At 36.8% G+C, this 17,960-nt stretch overlaps 1 protein-coding gene across 7 annotated transcripts in view; it reads right to left on the minus strand.

Moving 5' to 3' along the window:
* The window catches only part of DGKB (diacylglycerol kinase beta), a 377,865-nt gene that overhangs the window by 284,986 nt on the left and 74,919 nt on the right, over nucleotides 1-17,960 (minus strand). For all 7 annotated transcript variants that reach the window (XM_063152328.1, XM_063152337.1, XM_063152375.1 and 4 more), the window contains exon 2: nucleotides 13,662-13,922. In XM_063152328.1, the coding sequence (XP_063008398.1) occupies nucleotides 13,662-13,731 (70 nt within the window). In that variant the 5' untranslated portion in view covers nucleotides 13,732-13,922. The remainder of the gene's footprint in view (nucleotides 1-13,661; nucleotides 13,923-17,960) is intronic.

The following is a 17,960-nucleotide window of genomic DNA, read 5'->3' on the forward strand; positions in this document are numbered from 1 at the left end:
AATGACTATTAAGAGTTACTAGTTCAACAACCTTAATGCATAAAATTTCAAAATGCAACTGAATGCCAACCAAAAAAGTTTGAAAAATCTCAGTTCTGATAGCAAGCTCCAAAGCTACCTAGTCACGGTCATTTGGCAAGGCTGCCCAAATTCTGGCAACTTTTACAAAGCTCATCAGTCACTAAAGCTGCGCAACATAAGCTACTAGACTTTTATCTAAGACTAAATATGCTAAATGGGGGAGAAAAGAAATCACAACTTTAGAATACATATACAAAGAAAATATTTTTTTCTGAATTATATGGAAGAATACTATTTATATTAGACTGGAAGTCTATCAATAAAAGTGGGAATCTCTTCTGTCAAGTGTTCACAAAAGATTAGGAAAAGATTGACATCCTGTCTAATTCTTAACACTAAGAAATTATTACAAAAAATAAACCCATAGTGGAAACAAACATCTGCTATGATAATGGACTTTAGTCTCCTTTTGTAAAAGGGAGGAAACAATTTTCTATTTCTTCCACCTGTTTAGTCACTATAAACCAATAATTACTGTGAATAAATGAAACAGATGGAAGAAATGGGAAACAGTTTCATTCCCTTTCAGAAAAGGAGAAAGAAAATGAGGTGGAATCCACTTCATAAAACAGAAAAGGGCACTGAGAGAGTGCTTCTGAGAAACACTGCACAGTTTAACATACACATTTAGTAAAACAATGCAGAAATCAAATCCCCAGAGACGCTTCACAGTCTTTAAAACAAAGCAGATGATCAATTCTTTCAAACTAAACCTATCTGACAACTGCAGTTTCTTTTTACTATTGTCATTCTTTGTTTTTGAAAGATAGTTGTATGAGTAGGAGGTCTGTAAGAGGCTTGGTATAAAAATATTAGAATGTATTAGAGATAAGTTCATAGCTATGCATCAGTGGTCTGAATAAGAGAAGAACTTACAATACTCATCTGCTGCTATATACAGGATTAATCACATTTAAAAACTCTGTTTGCCCCAAGCACCACCTCTACTCTTTGGCACTGTATGTGAAGCATACAGCAGAAAGAGAACACAACTTTTCTGTCACTGGCAGTATGAGGAGCAAATCCATATGAAAAGAGCTCTTGCATATGCCTGGGTATTTTAACTCCCGGGTGGAAAAACAGGACATGAAAATCCTTTCAAAAACAGGACACGACGGAACAACTTGCTGAACATACAGGTGGCCATTCCCATCCACGAAAATGATGCCATTTCTTTCCTTGAATAAAAATTTCCAGCATAAAACCTGAAGTGCAAGCAGCAAATTTAACATAACAAAAATGCAGTAACATGACATATTCCTTATTCATTAACCCAAGTTATTTAGAGCAGTTTATGCAGCTTTTTGATTCACTAGATGCAACACTTAATGAGGTCAACCTCAGCTTCAAGCCAAAGACTTACTGTAGTGCAGAGACCATATTTATTACTAGTTTCCACTAAAATAACTAAATGGAGATGTGATTATAACCCACTCAGCATAATCATACAAGATTTATATTTACTTTTTATGTCCAGATAGACCCCGAATAAAGACTGACATATTTATGCCTGGAACACTTACAAAATTTTAGAGATGCATGCCTCCCAGGGATAGGATGCTAACCTGTAGAGATGCCTAGCTGTAGAGGTAGATTTGCTTGGGTATTTTTTCTTTGTTTTGTTTAAGGGGTTGAGAAGGTGTTGCTAGCCAAACATGCTACACAGGCTGTGTGGATAGATAAAGTAGGGATAAAAAAAAAAAAAAACAAAAAAAGAGAGGGGGAACAGGAAAAAAAAAAAAAAAAGAAAACCAAGCTCTTCTAAAATGTGTTACTGGTGGAAAAACCCTGAGATTCAATGTAAACTTACTCAGGTTATTTTTAAAAATGTCAAACTGGATAACTTTAAGCTGCAACATCTACACAGAGCTACAGAGTATTTATCTTAAGAGTACAGTCTGCCTTGAAGAGTTTGTAGTTTGAAGAGCAGTTCAGTAGTCCTCATTCAGTGTCAGTCATTACATCTCGAGATTGTTATTAGAAGGAGCAGCTACTCTGACACTTGCTTTTTGAAACTAATCCAGAAGAACTGCAGTCCATGCTGTGATTTAAGCACATACACTGGGAAGCACTTCAGAATGTGCTTTTTTACCATTTGGGACAACTTAATTGACACTCTTTCTGTGAATCCCTTAAACTCCCAGAGCTCAAAGTCCAGAGCATTTAAATTTACATCATAATGTCATGTATCTTTAACAGCATGATCTTCTTTGAAGGTGTCACATGTTAGACCACAGATAAAACAGCGAGCCTGGACCTGACAAACAAGGTGACAATGTTCAGTGTGCCTGACACAAAATACAAAAATATGGTTCCATTCTTAAGGCATATGAAATGAGTCATTACTTCTCTAAGTATTAGCCAGTTCCTAAACTAACTTCTTATCTACTAAAACAAATCTGAATGAACAGCCATTTCTGAGTTATTCCAGAATAAGAGCACCTCCAAAGGGACTGTAAGTGGCTTTTTTCAAATTCCAGAGTGAGGACTTGCTTGGATTCACCCTCACCCAAAATTAGCTAAATAAGTACTCAAGCTTTCAAATCAAAAATAGTAGTGCCTGTATACATCTTCACAGATTTTAATAATGAAGAATTTATATTCAAAAACTGATAGAGGGCCCTCTACAGAATAAAAAATAATTATGATAAAGTAATTTAAATCATTTTTACAAGATAAACTTTGGCTAGCCACCAAGGTTTGATGTGAATTCTTTTCCTTCTGCTGCAGCTATTTTCTCTCAATTCCATGATTTTTTTTAAGTACTATTATTATTTCTCATAATCAAACAGCAAATGTAAATCAAAATTTTCCAAACATTCAGTTTTAGGCACTGAGTTCTATTTTGGCTCCTGTCTGCTGTTCAATTTCTCTAAAAGCCAACTTTGATTTTGTCCTAACAAGCTATTCCTAACTTTTGTTCTCTGTTTTCTTACATCACTCAGAGCACTACCTGTGGGTTGTAAAAATGGCACAGATACACAAATTTTGGTGTAACAAAACTTGGTAGACTCCAACTTTATTTGAAGCCATTTGTTTTACTTTGTTTTCTATGTCTTTCTTCATTTTTTAATAATTTTTCCTTTTCAAGACTTTTATATTTTTTTATCCCAGGAACTCTTGTCACTCATTCAATTTCTTCATACATCTTCAATGTGCTTTCCTGCTCTCTAGTATAATTTCAGCAATTTATCAAACTCTTAAAGCCTGTCCAGTACTGAAGTGCCACTATTCAACAAAGAATTCAGACATATACTTAGTACATGAACCATCTTCCCATCCTCCTCTCATAAACATCTCTGAAATTTTCACTGTTTCTTTCCATTCATTTCAACTAGCACTGTCTATAGGCTTTTAACAAATATACAGCCTATGCATTCTTTGAAAGCAGTTACAAGGACTGCCAAAGTGTTTATGTTGATACAGGCAAGGATACGGGAGTCTGTTCCACCTCTGTAGTGAATTTCGAACATAAAGAACATACTAAAAGTAGAAACAGCATTCTACTTAAACAAAAACTAACAAAAAGAAACCCAAAACACAAACAACAAACAAAACCAGAACTAACAACAAAGAAACAATAGTTAACAAAGCATTTTAAAGCTCTTCAGCATGCCTTCATGAATGAAAACATGTATTTACTAGGCAACTTAATTCTAGGAAATACATTCTTCAAAACAAACTCTTTATCTCTATTATTACTGCTACCATTAATCTGAGTGTCTCAGTATCGGAATCACAGAATTGTTAGGGTTGGAAGGATCTCTCTAGACTATCTAGCAGAACCCCTGTTCCAAGGCAGAATCATCTGCAATTACAAAACCTATTTGGAACTTCTATGTTTAAAATAAAATCAAGCATTCCTATTTTCAGAATTAATACAAAAGCAATTCACATTGGAATTTAATCACAAATTCTTTTGTCCATATTCTGTACTGGTTTTAGTAAAATTATGACCCACACAAAATCTGGACAGTTCTAAAGACAAATTTAGCAATATGTAATGCCCTCAAAAAGCCATTCAATTCTGCAATGCAGCCAACAAAACTATGCAGTGACACTGCATAGCATCCCCTAAAAATGTTCCAGAGCCACACAAAAAGCAATATATTTTTAGTGCCTAAAAACACAATGAAAACATATGTAATTATGGGCACATTTTAATTTTTTGTTTCTTGTAACTGGTAGAAAACAACAGAGAGGAAGACAATCCAGGGCCCTTCACCCCAATTAATGGCAGATGGAGCAAAGTCTCCTGACACTATCTGACAGCTCTAAGTCCCCTCTTCTTCAGACACCTCTGACTCTCAATTTGAGACATCAAGACCATCCTATTTTCTGTTCTCCAGAGGAACAAGGAAGGCAGCCTTGGCCCTCCTTTTTTCAGACACCCAGGAGAGGCAGAGCAGCAGAAGTGGTAAAGCTAATAGCAAAGTATATTTTTTCAGTGGATAAGCTGGACTAGCAGCTTTCCCCTTCTCTCTTCAAGCATATGAGGCTTTGCTGGGCTTAAGGGACCTACCATGTGTTACTGGTTTATTGAGTGTGAATCTGATGAAGGTGAAGTGGCATCATCCTTTCTCTCAGAGCTATGTTTTTTTCAGTTTGTCTGATGAGTCATGGATTGTCACCATTTGAATTACTTTCCAGCTCTTCTACAGAAACACAGTGCCTAAAAATACATGCTTTTAATAAGAGCTGAGATTCTGCTACAGTCACATGGCTCTCCAATTAGCCCATTCTCCCTTCATTTTGTTTCTTAAAGGCTTGGTGAACTGTAACTCTCTGTTTGTGACATCAGGCTCATTTCCACAGCAACCAATTGAATTATCCCCCAAATCTTTATAATAAGAATTAGCAACAGGAACAGATGAACTCGTAAGAAACAAAAGCTTCTTACTGTTTACATGCAAATGTCCATAGAAACAACCAAACAACAAAGCAAAAGGAATATGGAAGATACATAGAAACACAGGAAATATAACAAAGGCATAATCAATGTTTACATATTTTACAGTGTATAAATAGACATTCAGTAATTTGATGACCATATGTCAGATCTGTAATAGACACAATGTATGTTCAACACCAGTAACAACTGATGCTGCAACACCAGGTGTTACTGACTGGCACCATGTACCTATGCAGCTTCAATTCCACAAAAAGTCATTATTTTTAACTAAGGAAATAAGGAGAAAGCTGAGATGACACCATTTGCCTTTCAGAACTCAAAGGCCAGCTACTAGCCACCACAGATCAAGAAACCCTTAGCCACAGAAACCTGAAAACACCTCTTAGAAAACATGGGGACCTGGCCCTGTTCAGCCTTATTTATCCCTTCTGTGATTCTGTTAACAAGTGTTTCTGTTTTGGACTTTGTTAGAATCCTTTACACTTGCTTCTTGCAATGATACCTTGAAAATGGAAATGCAAAGTCATTAACTTTTACCCTGAAGACTTTCTCATAATTTTCTTCTATTAAAATTGTATTATTTAAGAACCATTACATAATAATCTGTATGTCTAAGAGTTAACACAGGCTCTGAACCTATTGGCAGTGCTAGAGTTCTGATTAACTTAATCTTCCTCAGGTACTGAAACAGCCACTGTGCCCTCAGCAGAAACACTGGAAACTTAGCAGCATAATCTAGAAAATAATACGATTTTCCTGAAAATAAACGCCTAACCATGGCCAGTCTCAGCACAAATTCCACATCTGTACTGAACTACTGTGTTTCACAGCTCAGCAAGGCTGAGCAAACCTTGCAGTCTTCTCCAGCTGTTGCAACTGCTGTCCCTTCCTCACTCTCCCAGATGAAGCCAATGTGCAAGAAGGTTGCAGGTAAATTATCATCTTGTAGTGAGACCACCAAATGCTTCTGATGATGGGACAGTGTCCTATTCATCACCCAGAAAGCATCTCCAGTGCCTCTCCATGCACAAATGATGTTTGTAATAATGATAGCCTTTTCTAACAGAATTTCCTCTCTGGATTCTGCGATCAATGCAACTTGGTACTATCGAACAGCCTGAATCAATTTTTTTCCTTCTTCAATTCCTTTAATATTTCTTCCATATGAGACCCAAACAGATATACAGCTTTGACACTTCCACTAACTTTCCTAAAATAGACAAATCAAACGTGTTAGCACTAGCACAACTGAGACCATTTGCTTCCTAATACTTTCATTACCCCTAAATGAAAGTTACAATTTTTGGAGCCATCATAATTTTGACCCTACCAATCAATTATTCAGGAACCAGAGGCAGCTCTTTAGGAAGGAAATTGATGCTAAAAACAGCTGGTACTTCATTGAACTGATCCAACTCTGGACCAATCTGTCATCATTTTTCAAAATCTTTGAAATACAGGTTTATACTAAGAGCCTACTGCCTTCTCTGCTTTTACTAAATTAAGTCTCTTCATGTTATGATATATGATCTCTTGTTAGCAGTCTCCAGTCAACAGCACAAAGAAGCAACACTGGTTTTGAATTTTGCTGACTATAATCTCTTTAACTGGAACTCTTGAACAAATCAGATACTCCAAGAGCATCTTCTGTTCTGCAGAGGAAGAGAGTCTTTTCCAGCCTTTACAATTCTATGATTCTGGGGGATTTATAAACAGGGGATTTGTCCCAATTTTGCCAGCTGATAGTAACAATTATAAATTCACTATTTCCTGCTCTTGAAACATGTCTCCCTGCTGCTGACATATGAAGTTTCTTACACTTAAAAGACAGGAGAGGATCCCTGTAATTAGCTAAGACATGAACATAATACTGTAATAAGATACTCCAAGTCACTCATTGTAATACTTTGTGCTGTTACTAGGTATCATTTAAAGCTCTACAAAAGCCAGTATTTCCTAAAAGAATGCTTCAAACTAGAACATATAGCAGCCTGAGAGGGACAAAAATGTACTTAAGTGCATCTGTCTTTGTCACAAAATAAAAGAAACTCCTGAATAATTTCACAGTCCCTTCAACCAAAGCAAAGCATTCAGAACCCTTCTACATCGTTCCTTTCCCTAAATAGTTTTTCCTTTCCCTAAATAGTTTATACCTGAAACAAGCTGGATGCCCTTCCTCAGTGGAAGCAGTGGAACACAAGAAAAAAGTTCTGCATACACAAGTGTCCCACCTGACAGATACAAAAAGACTCCTCCTTACTCACAATCATGAACAGTCAGTATAATACTGTTACCACTGACAGGCTAACTGGAAAATTGATCAGCTTCTGTTTGGTTAAAAACACAACTGCTAGTCACCACTAGGCATTTATCATGGCAGAAACACTAAGCATTTTATCTCATTAGAACGCCCACCTCAAAGATCCAGACCATATTGTATTATTGCATGTTTATCAGTTTTGTTTTTCTTCAGAAATGCTCAACTCATCATTCCCATCTTACATTCTCTTTAAAGCAGAAATCCTCACTATAGAAAGGAAAGAAATCCGCTAATATTTCTGCAGATGATATTGGTGCCCAGCTTTCAATCAACTTTATCTGTGATATCATCTTCAGAGGTCAAGTCTCAACTATGAATGGTCAAATGAAAAAGAAATTCAAAACTTTGCACCTTCTGTATTCTGGATTTCAGTCTAACACAAGTCAAAGTCGGATCTAATATCCTCATTAGTGAAGACTGTATGTAACAGCCTTCCTTTGGACAGAGTTCAGGGCTTTTTAAGAGTAAATCTAACTAGAGACTAAATAAATAATGTGTAACACTCCTAATCCATTTTATCTAAATTGGTGCAACACGGGAATGTGTACAAAGGATTTAAATTCACAGATCTGAAAAAAAACAACTTACGGTGTTATATCCATACGCATAGTTCAGCTCTCAGGAGAACTAAAGTAAGTGTCCCACCAAACCACTGAGGAGTTTTCTCCGCTCCAATTCCTCCTACTTAGATTTTTAGATACAAATCAAAGATTTAGGGTAAGGATTCAGACTTACAAATTATCAACGGGTCCCTTTTTCTGGCCATTCTACCCCCAAGAGCCCTTGCATGCCAAGACTGGATCTCTCACTAGACCCATTATCCTTCTGCATGAAGCTCTCCCAAGTGCATGGGATACTGTACAGGCAGAGCTGGCAGACTCCACCTTTCATCCAGTCTAACAGATTCTGTCAAAGCTTTTTGAGAACTTGATGACCTCCATTTTACTAATAGCAGCAGAAACACTATAATCCTAAAATCCAATACTTGGGGTAAAACTATTTTCCGTAATCACCAGTGACATTCTCTCTCCACTTGCCACACAGTAGAAAATAGCTGTGTTTGTCAAATTGTATTTGATGAGGTCCATTCCCTCATTAGAATTAGACAATTCCATGTGGCACTAGCAGCCTGGGATCCTCTGAGGGATTGTGTAATGGCCCATGGCTACTGGTAACCAGCCACCACATATATGAAGTCCCCTGCCCTGCATGTTATCATTTATACTCATTGTAAAAGATAATCCTTCCCTCTCTGAGGAGCACAGAGCCAAATCCACTAGAGAGTCTCTGAAAACTTAACTTTGAACCTAAACTTTTGCTGACCTTCCCATTTTTCTTCAGTGATCTTTTTCACAAATTCCTCCTTCCTGTTCCCCTAGAAAATTGTTTCACTGTCTAGTTCTTGCAGTAGCTATTGATGCTACATCAAAAGATGCTGCAGCTGCTGATGCTGTTTCTGTTCTCACAGTCATTTCAGTAGCACTCCAACATCTATTTCTATCTTCAGTCTGTGACAGTCTGCTCAAGACTCCACCAGCCTGGGAAAAAATCGCTGCCAAAAGTTTTGCGAAAAAGTTTTTTCTTCAGGCTTTTCCTCAGGGCACGTTTTGTTGACAAACTCCAAAGCACAACACAAAACCAAGCTATTTCCCCAGAGTGCGCTTGCTGCCAGAGCTCAGAGGTCTTTTTCTCCACCTACTGAGGCAAGAACTCCCTTTTTTTTTTCCTTTTTTAATGCTTAGCTGACTCATGAAATAGTCCTGTTTTAACTGTTTCAAATCCATTCAATATTTCCACACTTACCTTTGGAGCAGGATCCTCTAAACTCCTTTTAATATATAATTTGGACTACAACAGCCATAAAACTTTGTTTAATAAAAAGGAGATACAAAATTAATTTAATAAAAAGAATTAAAATAAAACCTTGTCCAAACTAATCCAATTTACCATACAGATAATAATCACAATGAAGCTATTTATATTGCTTCTTTCTAATGCCCTTACAATTCAGGTTCCTGTTTGGAGTAGTACAGAATGGCATATATCAGTGAATCACAGAATCATTTTGGTTGAAAAAGATCTCAAGATCATCAAGTCCCATCTTTGACTCATCACCACCATGTCAACCAGACCATGGCACATCCATTCATTCCTTGAACACTCCCAGTTATAGATGCACATATGACTCAACTCTGCATGTACTTGTTATTCCACTACTGCCCTGGGCAGGTTCCAGTGTTTAACAATCCTTCCCTGGAGGAAAACCTGATGTCCAACCTGAACCTCCCCTAGTGCAGCTTGAGACTTTTAAGCTTTTGTCCTATTGACTGACAGCTTTTGTTCTATTGCTGATTGCCTGGGAGAAAAGGACAACCCTCACCTGACTACATCTCCTTTCAAGAAGCTGAAGGGAGTCATAAAGTCACCTCTGGGCCTCCTTTCCTCCAGGCTAAACCACCCCAGCTCCCTCAGCTGCTCCCCATACAACTTACAAACACATATCTATCTGGTACCACATAGTTTAGAAGAAACTATTTCTACCTGAAACATCTTGTACCTACCTTACTCTATGCAATGACAGTGTTATGCAGAAAAATCCTTGTATCTTTTCACCTCCCCTTCTCACAGCCAGCATTGATTATGAAATCTAAAGGAGAAAAAAATTTCTTCTCTCAAGTACATTTATTTCCTTAAAATCTTCAGGATTTAGAGTGGGCTACATTATTGTTGTTGTCGTTACTATCACTATTATATAATAACCACAGCAGTTATCCCTGGTTTTTGCCTTTTTTTTTTTTTTTTTCACCTATTCTTCAGAGGCAATTTAAAACCAGGCAAAGATGTAATGCAAAATATGTTCTACTGTTCTATCTTCAGATCAAGAAGAGAGGAGATTTTTAATTTGATTGGGAAGAAGGACCTAGAGGAACTGTCTTTGGAAATAATTATTCTTCCAAAACCACATATATGCATATTAACTGCAAAGTGCCAAGTATTAGGTAACATACTCTTTAGACTTCAGAAATATTTTTTTGTTGTTGTTAAGTAATATTTAAATTTCAATGAATTCCAAAAATTTGCTGAAGCCCCAAATTATTATGCAGGCAGACTAAGAAGGGTCCTACATTGAAAGCATAAAATACCCTTGATTAAGCTCAAAAGTAATTTAGTAAGAAAAAGTTACAGATACTCCTTGGATTAATTCACAGGAAGATATTCACTTACTATGAAGTTCTGAGTACTGCTCAGATGGAAATATTTTTGATTAGGAACAAATGATGGAGAACTCATTCTACTTTGCTGTTCAGTTATATTTATGGAAATTGAGAAAAGCTATTACATATTCAAGAACGAAATTTTGCATTCAGAGTTTGGGTTCACCAAACAGTACAGCTGGATAAAGCACTGAATATAACTATGTGAAGAAGAAAACAGGCAGACAAAACGTTGTAGGAACTTCTCAAAGTGATTACAAGGTCAGTAGCTGCACACCGAGCTAGGAGCAGACCTTACTTAACAGTACTTGTCAGAGTAGACAGAATATCATCAGGCTCACAGAAGATTAATAAAAAGAAGAACTACACTGAACTAGAGCAAAGTGTCTTTCAGTCAGAAAGTGAAGAGCACTAGAATCCACAGGAGTAGTTTAAAGGGCTTTATACAGTGAAAGATCCCACACCTACTTTGGCGACTAAAAAGGGAATTTATGCTCCAAGTCCAAGACAGCTGGGTCTATAATGACCACAGTTACACGAGTTATATATGCACACATGACTCAACTCCGGATGTACTTATTATCTGTGCAGTCTGTACCTAAATATAGTTTGAAATTTTCTCTGCATGACTGAAGTCAATTGACGCCAAGAGAAGCAGCTCATCTAGGTGCCCCCTGAGCTCCATTTCTTCTTAAAGATAAGAAGAGTCACCTAATGTCTCTTAAAACCTGTGCAGACCCATTCCTCCGTTCTTCTTGGAAACCGTAACATTTACAGGTGTGACTGATTTCAGCAAAGTTTAGCACGAAGTTTTCTTCATAAAACAGGCAGATGTAAGACAGGCTTGCTTTCCAGACAGGGGAAAGACCGAGGACATAGTTTCAGACTGAGCTTCCACCTCGAAAGACTGAAATCCAAATCCCTCACTCCTCCAAGTGTGCCCCGCTGTGCAGCAGAACAATGTCACCCTTCCTACACGGCATCCAAACCAAGGCTTGCAGACTTGTGAGGTGGTCTGTGCCCTCAGCAGAGACTGTCACAAGTTAAACATTGTCTCACTCTGTAGCCAGCTCAGGCTAAGGAGATTCAGCTGAAACAGAGAACGTGCAACGAGTTTTCTCCTGATCAAAAAGTCAAATATGCGAAACACCAGGAAATGCATTTTAAAGAGAATACTTTCTGCACAGACAGATGAAGTGCCTAAAATGGATGAGCAAACTTTCTTAACCAAATTTACTTAGGCTCCAAAGAAAAGCAGAAATAGAAATCCCCCTGTATTTAAGAACTTCCTACAGATTCTAGCACGAGGTAGCTCAGCACATCCCCTGATCCCATTCACCAGCTAACCATATCTGTTCTGAATCAACAAAGAACTGCACCCAGGGGAAAGAACAGTTTGGGGAGCAACTGGCATCCTGCCACAATCAACCCACCACAGCTGTATAAAAGTAATATGGATTTCCAGATTATTAGGCAGAAGTGACTATCACCCTCTAAGAGTATGATCCGAGGCAGATGGGTTTTTGGTAGGCTATACTCTTTGTTCCAATACTCTAGTACTACAGCTTGATGCAAACTAGAATAGAATATATAAACACTGTATTTTTTAAATTCAAAACTTAAACAGTTAAAGTAATATTGCAATTTAGGTAAGATTAAGTAAAATCTCTACACCAATCACCAAGGCAGAGCAAATGACAAACCTGCATATCAGAGGGTAAATGCAAAACAAATGACCTCTCCATGAATTCCCTACTTATTCCAAAGTCCTGCAGTGAAACCCACTCCTTAGCACAAGGCACAGCTGGGTGCCCATCACCACCACTTGTTGGCAGACACCTGTCACAAAGTCAAACCTCCCCACAGTGTCACCTTCTGACACCCAGACCAGCCCTCTGTCCCATAGGAGGGCCACTGGTACTTCCAAAGTTCCATGCTGGAGAAAAATGAGCAATGCATTTTTATTTAAACTGAGGACTTTTGTTGGTTAGGGTTTTTATTAATACTATTTTTTTAAACTGAATCAAACTCTACCAAGTCACTAAATGAAATTTGGTGATTTTCAGTTCATTGCCTTTCCAAGTTCAATAAAGACAATGAAATAGCAAAGCAAATATATATTCAAGCTTTACAAAATTACATAAAATTTAATTATTATTTAGTAATAAGTAAAGATATCTGTTGTCACAACCTTTTTTATCTTACCATGTTACATAAAAATATATCAAATTCAAAAATATTGGTATGATTTTTTTTAAATTGCATTTTAAAGTCTTAGATCATGCACTTAAAGATATTGTTATTTGGTCCTTTAGTTAAGCTAAACTGGATAGCCCAGAAATTCAAATTAAAGTCCATACCCAGGGTTTATTCCTTTAGTATTATACACAAAAATTATATATTATTAACAATTTTTTCCTAACTGCCTCAGAAATCAAACTATTTACAAAAAAATTTATCACATTTCACAAAAACTAGCATCTCTTCATTACAGAGGAGCAGAGGAAGCTTAAAAGACAATATATTTTCCTTTAATGTACACAGAAACCTGAACACAAACTTCTTCAAACAATTTCCCTGACACCAACAGTTCTACTAAAACAATGGCTCTGAACTATTGTGTGTGCAAGAAGTGCTGGAGAAGCAAAGGCAAGCCAAAAGTAAAGAAATATCTTAAATGCTTTTTTCCCCCACAAGGAAGGCAAACATTTAGGCAAACGTTGCACTGAGGCCTAAGTTATAAGAATGCATAGAAAAAAAAAACACAAAACTTTCTATGTCTATTAGAAATCTTAAATTCAGATACTGGAAAAAATTAAAGAAAAATAACTTGAAAATATGTTCCCAGGAAGCACTAAACGTTTCCAGGAGTTAAAAAAAATAACTGCTCTATTATGTTTACTATTTATTTGGTGATGTAATTTCAAACAAACAAGATTATTCATATAAAAATAAGAAATAGAGAGTTTTCTTCACAATGGTCTCTGAAAGTAATGAATCATCAATGTAAAACCTGGGTGTGTTCTTTCTAAGCTGTGAACAGTATCAATAACACAAAATTTTTATATTCCACATTCAAAATACTATTAGTTTTTATTTAGCCATAAAATGAAATATTTTTAAAATTACTTACATTCTGCATATTTCTGAAGTTGAGAGAACTCTCCAGGGCTAAGGTTAACCCACTTCTCCTGGCTCGTCATACTGGCAGGAAGGGAGCTCCTTGTGTATCAGAAGAATATTCCTTTTGACCCAGGTGTTATAAACTCCATAAAGATGTTTAACTTCAGCTCACAGTGTCTGGAGAGTGCCAAGATGGCATCAGTCCACGTGGATGAAGTTTTTGGTGCTATGAACTGTTCCAAATGTGTTGGTTCAGTGGCGAGTTACAGCACTGTTAAAAGAGCAAATATTAAATACAGCATAAGTACCAAATAGAATAAGATAAAAAACACTAAATACCAAGATATACCAGTTTTCCTGTGGGAATACATGTAACTAATAAATATTTTCTCCTAAGCAGTTTTGCTCAAAATATTTCCATACCGTATTTGTCTGCAAATAGTTTTATATGTATTTCCAAACTATTTTTTTAAATTCCAAGTGCTTATGTTCAGAATTCATTAAAAATTATCAACTGTTTATGATCAAATGTATCTGGACACACTTTATGGAGATGCTCCAGATTTAGTAACAACCACTGAAATAGCAGATATTATCTTATCAGTAAACTTAGTTCCTTATGATTTTAAAATTGAATTGCTGTAACTGGATTTTTACTCAGTTATGTTGTTATTCAGCACTGCATGGCCTCATCAGAAATGCTACAAAGCTTCTAAATCTCCATGCCAAAATAAAATAGATTCTAAAGTTTGCTGAGAAGTTCACATAAGAGCTATACAAATATGAACTATTCTAACAAAATAGTAGGGGTTTGATTTCTAGAACATCACAGCATTGCTGGTCACGAGTGAAAATCAAATATAACTGTTGGTATCATCACAAATCAGTTCAGGGGGAAAAAAAATCAAATTGTGGGTGCCTTCTCATCCCAATTTTATGCAGTTTCTACCTCTGTAGGACAGACCCTCTGCCCTCTGACAGCAATGCATTATCAGGTAGGCTGCTTTTCCTCTAATTTTAGCCATCTGAGAGCCAGGTACTTCATTTGAGATTGTCATCTCAGGCACTCCCTTTAATCATCACAAAGAGACAGGTGGCCCAGGCAGCAATTAATCCTTCCAGTTTCAACATAAGCTTAAAATGTGATGAATTGCCTTCTGTGGTATTTATCTTTTACTGATTACAGAGGTTGCCTAGAGGACCAGTTTAGACTAGAAAGCTAAATTTAGACTGCAAGTGGAATCTCTTCCTATGTCTAGCAATGTATCATTTATAAGGGTTAAATTACAAAAAATTCAGACCAAAAGAGACCAACACAGCAATGGAATGAGTGTTAAGGAGGGAGATGTTGGTAGCTAAGAAAGAACAGAAAAAGGAGTCATGAGAGAAAAGAAAGGAAAAACAAAAAAATTACGAGGAACAGAAGCATGGGTTAAAAAAACCTCACATTAACCTAATCAGACAACACTTTTTCTTTTTTTCCTCCTGTTATATATATACGAGTCTCATCACTGGACAAAGAAATTCATGCAGACACTAAGGAAGACAACTCAGTCCCAGAGCTTTCATTGCTCTCAGACCCTTCCTTGTGAATAATTTGAATGCGTGGACTATACCATGAGCAAGTGTCTAAGTACAATAACAGCTGTCTTGCCTTTAAAAAATTTGTACCAGAAGAGATTCCTCTGGTCTTCATCTCCTCTGCCAAAAAAATAAAACTATGATGATTTGGAAGATCTAGAATCTGATCGAATACATAATATAATTGTATAATATAATTGAAAAAAATAACAAAAATTTACAGAAGCATGGAGATTGGGATGAAAAAGGAAACATTAATGTGAATAAAACTGGTCAAGTACAAGGCACATCAGCCCTCAAATCTCTAAATCAATGTCAGTGCCTTAAAAAGGTCAGAAACTAAAAAAGCTAAATGTGCTATTTATATCGTTCTTTCCCCTGAACTTCAAAAGTTCCCCTGAACTTTTATTGATCTCAAGAAAAAACAACTATGGTCAATTGAGTCATTTTAATCAAATTAGAGATGTTTCGTTTCTGGCAGTTGACTAAATTGTGTTGAAGACAGTTTTGTATCTTCAAGTAGGCATATATATTTTATAAGCTTGGCAACTGATGAGATTTTACTGATTTCTTAAATTGTATTTGCATAACTGATTTAACCAAAATTTTCTACCACAATTTCATCCAGTTTTACTATTGACATCATCCTTAACTACATTAGCGTTATTACCTACAAAAGCTAACATTGCTGAATACTGTGAAGTTACAGATGATCATGATTATTGAATATGTATATTTGTGATAAACAGCTTTCCACTAGCTGCAGCTAGCAAGGTAGTGATGCTGTAAACTCTGGTCCCATGAATCCATCCATAAGGAATACGTTTAGTTGACCACTGTCTACAAAGCTTGTTGCCTACACAGTTCATCAACAGGGAAAATAGATCTAAATTACCAATTCTGATATACTTTCCCCACAACAGACACCCAGGCTCTACAGCCAAGAACCAGAGTTGTAACAAAACATACATGTCCTGAATGAGATGGCAGCAATGGAATGAGAAGTAGTATGGACATGGCAGCTCACAGGAAAGATGATGTAGTTTGTGCCTAAGAGAGCAGCTATCATGGAACATACAACAGAATTTAAGGTTCCATTTTTATTCTGGACAACTCTCAAATGCAAGTTCTGTCCCTAGAAAGGGAAGCCTGTGGGGGACAGACTGGATCTAATTAATGTAATTAATCCCAGTGTAATTTGGGAACAGGAAAGGAGAGTTAGGCAGTCCTCTGAGGGTGGCTCACTGGTCTCTGGACTGCAGCCAGGTCCTGACTCCACCTCAGTATATGTGATGCAGAAATACAAGGACACATACTGGGCAAGATTTCACCAAAAGGAAAAATAACCTTCGAGATACATCCTTTCTTCAGTTTCCTGTTAGGTTCTGCTGCAGAGTCCCAAACAAGGAAAGATCCCTGCATTACACAGTTTTTCACATTTATACCTTTACAGTGACATTTCCCCATTTTATGTAGATAATACCACGGTTATAAGAAAACAAACAGCATACAGATGTTGATGACAAAGGTCATCAATGTATATTTGTGTTATTTGTTAAGGCATACACTGAAGATCATCTATATACTATTCAAATATCCAAATTTCTGTAAAAGAAAGTATTAGCTGTTTTGTATTATCTTTTTCACAAGTGTTTAATATAAATTCACTTCCTTACACATTATTTTAGCACTATTTAAGTACTTCAGGAAGGCTATGCAGTGAGAAACCTATAGATAAGTATATGAAGAGGAAAGTAGTATCAACAGTAATACTGTCACATGGGAAAAAAAGAATCTTTAACTACAACAAAAATCAAATGGGATTCTGGTAGGCAAAATAAAGATCAGCAGCTCTAAACAGATCACACACAGTGATCTGACCAGTTCGTGCAGAGATAAATTTCTTTGAAGAATACAATACAGGATACAGTTAAAATACATACAACGTCAGGTAGGAACTTTCCAGCAATCCTCTAAGAGTTCAACCTATTCTGGGCAACTCAGATTTGTGCATACATTTTGTTAATATACACTTAGGCAAGATTCACAGCCCTCTCAGCCAGACACAAAGCAGGCCTTACAAATAAGAGAAACTAGAAACATGACATTAACAAACCATTCATTTAATCACAAAAAGAATTAGAAAAAAAATCTTCCTCCTCTAGCCACTGACTATAATAAGTCTTAGAACTTCACTCTCCTTTTTATAACATGTTTTCCTTTATGGATTTGAGAGTTTATTAAGTGTTCTGTCAGGATTCCTACCAGGCCACATATCCAAACTAGGAAGCAAAGCTTTGTTAAAAACTATACAAATCAAATTACTTAGCATTCAGCCAACATTGCTAACCCACTTAGATTTCCAGGAATTCCCCATGCCACCAAAATCCTCAGCTGTTCTTCAGAAGCCTGGCTGACAAAAGAAAAATGAATATATGATGGAGGAAAAAAACCACAGAGGCAAATTCCCCATATGCCAACCTCACGACTCAATCTCATTCCACCTCATCCAGTCCTCCCCGTAAGGAAAGATGAGTTTTCGGAGAGCATTCAGGGCAAAATAAATTACATCAGTCCCACAAAACTGATCAACAACACCAATTTCAGCTTCGAACTTCGGCCATGGAGACATGTCCAGGTTCTCAACCAACCCAACACAACTCCCTGGAAGGCAGGAGAGCTTCCTCGGAGGTCCAACCTCACTGCCGTGTGTGAAAGCACAACACTC

This window comes from Melospiza melodia, chromosome 1 (genome assembly GCF_035770615.1).
Source record: "Melospiza melodia melodia isolate bMelMel2 chromosome 1, bMelMel2.pri, whole genome shotgun sequence".
Classification (NCBI taxonomy): Eukaryota; Metazoa; Chordata; class Aves; order Passeriformes; family Passerellidae; genus Melospiza; species Melospiza melodia.